The following is a 7,803-nucleotide window of genomic DNA, read 5'->3' as shown; positions in this document are numbered from 1 at the left end:
ATTTTAAAATATATATATATATATTTTTTTTTTAATAATTAACGCAAGTTTTTCACATTTATTGACTGACAGCTCAGAGGTGCAGAGGTCTTGTGTGAACATGATCGTTATTGTAGTTTTAGACATGTATTTACTCATCTCACTTAAAGGTGCTAAAGAGGTTTTGTTTTATACATTTTTGCAATATTACTTGAAACTGTCTTAACTAACTGATAAAAGACTATTTATTAGGTGCACTGAAAGGAATAATATTAATATACATCATCTGTGCACGAGGTAGGGCCTTAAAAACATCAGCCAATCGTTTACGCGATCATCGCGTAAACGATTGGCCCTCTGGCTTGTCAATCACTGCCGTGACGTTCCTTGTGAGAGACGAACGCGGCTGCGCGCTCCAGTAACTTTCCACACTCCACAGGCGCTGGTGGTAAACACTCGTTTTCCAATACTCGTGCACGAGTTCCTTTCTTGCGCATGCGCTCATTTCAAAAACTCAGTAACAGTCTTTGGTTTCTCAGTCGACGAAAAAATCCTCTCTATAACCTTTAAACGAAAACATTGAGTATTCCTCAAAATGAATAAAAACAGTGAAATGCAATCTCAGAATTTTATGCAAACATGTAATAATTAACTATATTAAATTACACAAATATACTTAATTTAATCTCACTTTATTAACCCATGTCTTTGCTGCTGACCTTCAATGATCTAAATCAAGCATACTAATACGCAAAAATTACTTTAGAATAGGTTTAGAAATAAGAGTGTTGTACTTCCTTCTCCTGTATCCTATTCTTCTTTAATCCAGAATTGCAGCACAGCTGAAAGGTTTGAACTGTGCCCTCTACTGTACAGGCATAAAAATGCATTTCCTTTAGCCTAAGGCTTATTCATTTTACTTTTGGAATGAAAGGATCTAAAAATTTGCCAAAAATAGACTTTTTTTTGTTGTTGTTATTAAAAAACAAACAAGCAAGCCCACCCGAGATGATAAAAAGGAATGCAAAAGTAATGTAATGCAATTACAGCAATTAATAACATTTTTAGGGAGTAACGCAATATTGTAATGCATTAATTTTAAAATTAACTTTCCCAACACTGTGTGTGTATATATATATATATATATATATATATATATATATATAGACACTGACTGGCCACTTTATTTCTTTTTGACTGAAGGAAAAAAGACATAATGACATGGGGGTGAGTAAATTATCAGGAAATTTTAATTCTGAAGTGAACTAATCCTTTAAGATCTAGTATGACCCACTAGCAGTTAATCAAGGGATAGTTAGTCTTTCTTTTCGGTATCAAATTAGGCCAAATTAGGTACATTTGATGACTAACTTGTAAGACTAGTCTTAGTGGCACCAGTGATTGTGGAGGCCTTTTGAGTATAGGGATCTCATTGTTATGTTCAAGAAACCAGCTTGAGATGACTTGAGCTTTGTGACATGGCGTGTTATCCTACTGGAAGTAGCTATCAGAAGATGGATACACTGTGGTTATAAAGGGATGGACGTGGTCAGCAACAACACTGAGGTAGGCTGTGGTGTTTAAATGATGCTCAGTTCATACTAAAGGGCCGAAAGTGTGCCAAGTAAATATCCCCCAAACTGTGTCTTAAATGCAAGTTGCTCCATATTACATTAACTTCTTGTTTATTCAAGTGTTTTATAAAAGCATACTGTCAGTCATGCTGTTGGTTTAAATATCAATACTTTTGCTTGTGTGATTTTGCTTAATACCTTCTAGACTGTACAAATCTTTATACTGCATCACCACAGACTTTAGTAGCAAAGCTGTGTTTGTTTATATTATGAGAATAATGAGCAGTGCAAAAATGCATAATTATTAACATATGGACTCTGCATACTTGTGAACATAAATGTAAATTTGCCAGAGAATGCTTTTCTCATTACAGAAGAGGACAATCTGTTTAATGGCCCATTCCACAATACTAGAAAACTACAGTACACAGTAATTGAGACAGTGATCCTGTTTTCAAATGACACATATGGTTAGTGAGGCATGACAGCACATGAGCAGATCGCTCTTGAAGAAACCAAATGCTCAAGGTGTGGATGTGTTGAGCAGCTGGAGGCTTTTAGACCATCAATGATAAGAAGCCATTAAGGTCACAGAGATAGATAATCTATCAACTCTTTTCACTCTTGATTTCAATACCTCCGAACATGATTCCACTCTGAGGATGTCATTAACGTTAGCCGCTCTTTATCAGGTGTCTCCTCCAATGAGGCACTTTTGGGGATGAGCCAGTGGCCAGATTTGCATTTAAATTGCTTCATAACGACCATGTTTCAAGACTTCCAGGTTTGGGCACAGATCAGAGCCGGTTCCCCTTGCGAAATGACAACGTTAAAACTAATGTTCACAACTCATATTTAAACCTCTGTCCCAGCCGCTGGTGCCTAAAGGGCATGTTTTGATTGGATTTCGGTGTTAAAATGGAAAGAAAGACAACATTAGAATATGATTTAACATCAGCTATTGCAGTAAAACACCCAAAGGAAACCATTCACAAAACTTTTTACTTAAGAGTTTTTGGATTTATTTGGAACTTATTTAGTCCAAATCTCTGTACAAATGCATGATCGAAATGGAGCCTGGGCTAAATACAGCTTGCTGTCAAATTCACAATTAATATAACTAGAAATAACATGCCGGTAATGAAATGTGCTGGAAAAGGTGGCACAGGAATCATTTCCCCCCGAGAGCTCCATGTTATTCAGTCAGGTCTGGCTTTTCAACAATTCAAAGAAGATGCAGCAAGCTTGAATCTTCAGATATAGTGATATATGTTCAGAAAGAGAGCAAACAACATTCTTACCTCTTCCATTTTAACAGACTTCGAAGTTATGCTAAATAATTTTAGTGCCTACATAAAACATAAAATTAAAATGGCCCCCCATTTGCTTTCACAGTGCATATTCCAGCTCTTATTGTGAAAGATTCAGCTGTGCATTTTATACTTCACAGAAAAAAAATGCTTTTATTTAGGCACCGTTATTGTTTATAACGCCCACATATTACAGACGGATAAAGTTCTCATTGAGTATCCAGTTCACTCAGAAATGTGTCACATTATGGCAGTAATATTGGTTGAAAATATTCACACACAACCATTCAAAAGTTGGGGGTCAGTAAGATTTGAAAAATTAAGTGAATAAATAAAAAATTAAAGTGACAGTAAAGACATTTATAATGTTACAAAAGACTTATTTCAAATAAACATTTTTTTTTTACTTTCTATTCATCAAAGAATCAAGGTTTCCACAAAAATATTCAGCAGCACAACTGTTTTCAACATTGATAATAAGAAATGTTTCTTGAGCAGCAAATCAGCCTATTAGAATGATATCTGAAGGATCATGTGACACTGAAGACTGGAGTAATGATGCTGAAAATTCAGTTTTGTCATCACAAGAATAAATTACATATTAAAATTGAAAACAGTTATTTTAAAATGTAATAATTTCACAATATCACTCTTTGTACTCTATTTTTTAATTAAATAATTTAAGCCTAGGTGAGCATAAGAGATTAAAAAAATCTTGCCGACCCCAAACTTTGAATGGTAGTGTACTCCCATACAGTACTCTTTATTTGAGATGAAAAAAAAGAAAAAAAGAAAAAGCAGATAAAAATCACAAAAACTATTTTCCATCAAAAAAATGGTTAAAAGGATAATGGTAGAAAATGGCTGACCTGATGATATTCAAACACCAAGGGACAATGTGAAAATGGCAACAAGCGCCGACTCGTGAAAATCGACCTGCGCCACGTTTGTGAAGGGGAAAATGTAGGATTGGACACCACATGTCTATGTTTTGTGTTGAGAAGCACCAATTTCCTTCAGTTACTCAGCACTCTGATTCACAGACAGATTGTCTGGTCTCCCCAGAGCACCGACACTTAGACACAGGCAGTGAAGCTGGGCAGTAAAAGCCTCTGCAGACTTGGCCTAAGAGTAGGTTCACCAGACAGAAAACACATATCACTGTGCTCAGCCTGTCATGGATGCGCTTCCACTGGGGATGCCGTGCTGAAGAATGGGCCACAGTGACAAAATTATATCTGACAGGGCTTCCACTCTCCATTTTGCCCTTCATTTTGAGTAGTGCCTTTACAAATGAGCCAGCTCTAGCAATAAAAATCAAATGTACAATAGAGTTATATTATTTACTTAAAAGCGCTTCTGTTTGGCATCTCAAAGAGGAGACTTTCATTTATACATTATAGTGAAAGCATGAGAATACGTGCTGATAATCATTGTGCTTATAAAATATCATTATGTACATTTAAAACATTGATAAAAGGTACAAAACAATATGAAGCTGTCCATTTCTTTCATGACAAAGGATGGTTTGTCTTAATATTCTTTGCTCCTTCATATCAGTTGGTGTGACATTTCACAAACAAAGTTTCATCTGCCACAGTGGAGTTTTGTATCCCCTTAATGCTGGAAGCAGTGGAGTTTTGTGGTTCTGATTTGGCGCCATCAGGTCCAGATCTCAGTGGGCACCATGGCTTCTCTGGTGCCTACTGAGGGCATGAGGTTCTCCTCACAGAGAAACTCCAGTGGGAACTGGACCAGGAAGCCCCTGATCTTCTTCAGTAGCTCCTGTGCTTTAACAGGGTCCTCTTTATCAAGACCTGCTTTGGACTGGAAACTCAAGAGCTCCTGTTTGTTCCTCACCAGACTGGAGGGCAGACAGCGAAAAACCTGCAATGTCATCACATTAAAAGTCCTCAGCTGTTTGCTGCTCACATTGTATTTGCCAATTCAGCACAGATGACAAATTCTTACATTGTTTAGTGCACCAGAGCTGTTTAAAAACATTTGTTAACTGAAATAAAGCTGCAATTTAAACAAAAAGTTGAAGTACTAAAATGACTAAAACTGAAATAAAAATAAATTAAAGGTAAATATAAATAGAAAAAAATGTATATAACAAAATTTCTAAAACAAATTAAAATTAAAACTGAAAATAAAATTAGCATTAAAGGTGAAACCAATATTACAGCGGCCTATTATTATGCAAATGGAGGTTACTGATGGTGATGGCATTGTAGACATTTGACATTTGACATTATGATTAATTTATTCTACAAATAATAAGAGGAATTTAAATAATAAAATAACTGTAAAAACAAAACAATGAAAAACAATGTTAATTTTTTCTTTTCTTTTATCTTTTTATTTTTCAATTTTTATTTGATCATTTATTTTATTTTATTTGATCTTTTATTTTATTTGATCTTTTATTTTATTTGATCTTTTATTTTATTTGATATTTTATTTTATTTTTTATATTTTATTTTATTTGATATTTTATTTTATTTTATTTTATTTGATCTTTTATTTTATTTGATTATTTTATTTTTTTTATATTTTATTTTATATTTTATTTGATCTTTTATTTTATTTTATCTTTTATTTTATATTTTATTTTATTTTATCTTTTATTTTATCTTTTATTTTATTTTATTTTATATTGTAAACTAAAGCTTCCTAATTGCTGATGTGTGTGGATATTTACTGAAACTGCCAGCCTACAATGATGGCTCAGAATAAGAATCTCTCATTCCATTAAGCCTCATTATTACTGGCCTGCCATGAGACTGCCAAACAGCCAGCTGAGCATGAGAGCTTCAGTGGTAATTGAGAGCAATCCCTATCAGACAAATGACCAAGCAACACCTCTAAATCATAATTCAAATGTTCCATGTAATAGGAAGATGGAAAGTAGCCATAATTTATTCCATTACGTGCCCAGGAGCAAGTGGAGAAAAACACAAGGAATTACACGCACCTTCTCGTAGATGGTGGCGTTCCGACCCGAGACGCTCATCCAGACGTCTTTGTAGAATCCGTTACTGATGGGGTCACTGACATCAATGGTTGGATCAGTAAAGGCACCGAGAATGGTTCTGGTTTATAGAAAGACAAAGACTTTTTTAGCTGTGATTCAGTTGTGTTGCAAACAGTAGGATTGTTGACTTTTCGCTAGATCTTACTTGAAGCACTCCAGTCTGAGCTGCAGTGCAAACTTGCCAGCCTGGTACTCCTGACCATCCATCACTGATGGTGTTGTTTCAGAGTCCTCGAAAATCACAGCTACCTCGCTGTCCCTCTTCCCCAACATGCTGCGGTCGTTGATGTTGGCAGAGCCTGGGAAAAAAAAAAAAAAAAAAAAAAAGGTGATTAAAATAATAAATGTATACCATTTTTTAGTTTAATATTTGACAAAATTATTACAAAAAATCCTGGTAAAACTAAAAATATCTATTAAATATGCCTAGTAGCATTAAAAGCAAAACAAAAAACAATTCTGAGCTGTTTCATAAATTGCAATAACTACGAAAGGAAAAGGAAACACAAACCGATCACAACTTGCTTAATCCAAAATATCAAGAACAATAATAATCACAGACATGAAAACAAGATTTTTTTAATACTTTGCGATTAAATTTGATTCATTGTTTTATATGTGATTGGATCTTGAGGCATTTAATTCAATAGCTCACGAATCTTCCACCTACAGAATCAGAGATAACTCAATTTCAGTATGTGGCTAAATGTTCCCATCTGCCTCCTTCTGATCTATGGCTTTCCTCATTGGATTTCTTGTATCTTCTGCAGAAATCTAAAGCTGTATCTGAAATGACAACTCGCTTATCTTTTATGAGTTTCTTCCGCTCCTCAGACAAAGTATTATTTTAACTGTTTTTACAGATGTAATATGTCTTTCAGTCATGGTATAAAAACAGAGGGCTTAGCTTAGATCTACCGAGCAAATGTCAATACCGCACATCTGGCAGTGCAGCCATGTGTAAAATACACAGACCACATTGTTTTCCTCATTAAAACTCACTTCTTTTGGAAACAAAAGTCTCTTGACCTAATTTCAAATACACTATTTTAGGGAAATGACAAATGAGTGGACAAATGTAAAAACCAGCTACTTAGCTGCCACATCAGTGATTATATGGGCCCCCCGGGCCTTACCATCTATTCTTCAAAATCAAATGATGTACCACAGTGTTCCACAAGGGGGAGTAAAAGGCTCTAGCCATAATGAAATTATACACTTGCTCAGGGAGTTGCTCAACACTTAAGAGTTTTTGTTTTGGCAAACTGTAATAATGTTAACTTACCAATAATGACAGTGTTGTCATCAGCGATGAGCAACTTGCTATGAACATAGATGAGTTCAGTCACCAGTCTGCCCTCCAGCTCTGCATGAGTCCTCAGACCACAAATCGAAATGTAGTTCATCCATTGGTCATCCACTGTGGGGGTGTCAAGAGAGAATCGGGTGAAATTCAGACTATTCATGCCATTTGAATCAATGGAACATTTTCAAAATTTCAGCAAACGTCATTTGGGGTTAAGTTAATATTTCAATAATTTAACAATTCATCTCCATACATCTCCATACTTACTGTTCTTTATTATGGGGTAATGGGCACATAACTTGCAGGTAAACAAATAAAATATTTAATATTTACATTTACTTTGAGTGTTTTTATTTTAAAATGGAAAATTGTTCATTTTAGGGCTGACAGTTTTGTCATTTTAAATCTTTCTTAAAGGATTAGTTCACATTCAAATTAAAATTTCCTGATAATTTACTCACCCCCATGTCATTTAAGATGTTCATGTCTTTCTTTCTTCAGTCGAAAAGAAATTAAGGTTCTACATGATCCCATAAGAGGAATTTTTATTTTCTTAAAATAAATAAATAAATAATATAGGTTTTAACAATAAATGCT

The 7,803-nt window shown here is 34.6% G+C and overlaps 1 protein-coding gene across 1 annotated transcript in view; it reads right to left on the bottom strand.

Annotated features, from left to right (window-relative positions):
• Nucleotides 1–1,742: 1,742 nt before the first annotated feature.
• The window catches only part of pld1a (phospholipase D1a), a 29,806-nt gene continuing 23,745 nt past the window's right edge, over nt 1,743–7,803 (bottom strand). Inside the window, exons 23-26 of the mRNA XM_067362521.1 lie at nt 7,186–7,320; nt 6,046–6,199; nt 5,841–5,958; nt 1,743–4,750 (exon numbers count right to left, since the gene is read on the bottom strand). Coding sequence (XP_067218622.1) covers nt 4,526–4,750; nt 5,841–5,958; nt 6,046–6,199; nt 7,186–7,320 — 632 coding nt within the window. The 3' untranslated portion in view covers nt 1,743–4,525. The remainder of the gene's footprint in view (nt 4,751–5,840; nt 5,959–6,045; nt 6,200–7,185; nt 7,321–7,803) is intronic.

Source organism: Chanodichthys erythropterus, chromosome 16, assembly GCF_024489055.1.
Source record: "Chanodichthys erythropterus isolate Z2021 chromosome 16, ASM2448905v1, whole genome shotgun sequence".
Taxonomy (NCBI): domain Eukaryota; kingdom Metazoa; phylum Chordata; class Actinopteri; order Cypriniformes; family Xenocyprididae; genus Chanodichthys; species Chanodichthys erythropterus.
The sequence above is the reverse complement of the archived record's forward strand: the minus strand, read 5'-3'. Positions and strand labels throughout refer to the sequence as shown.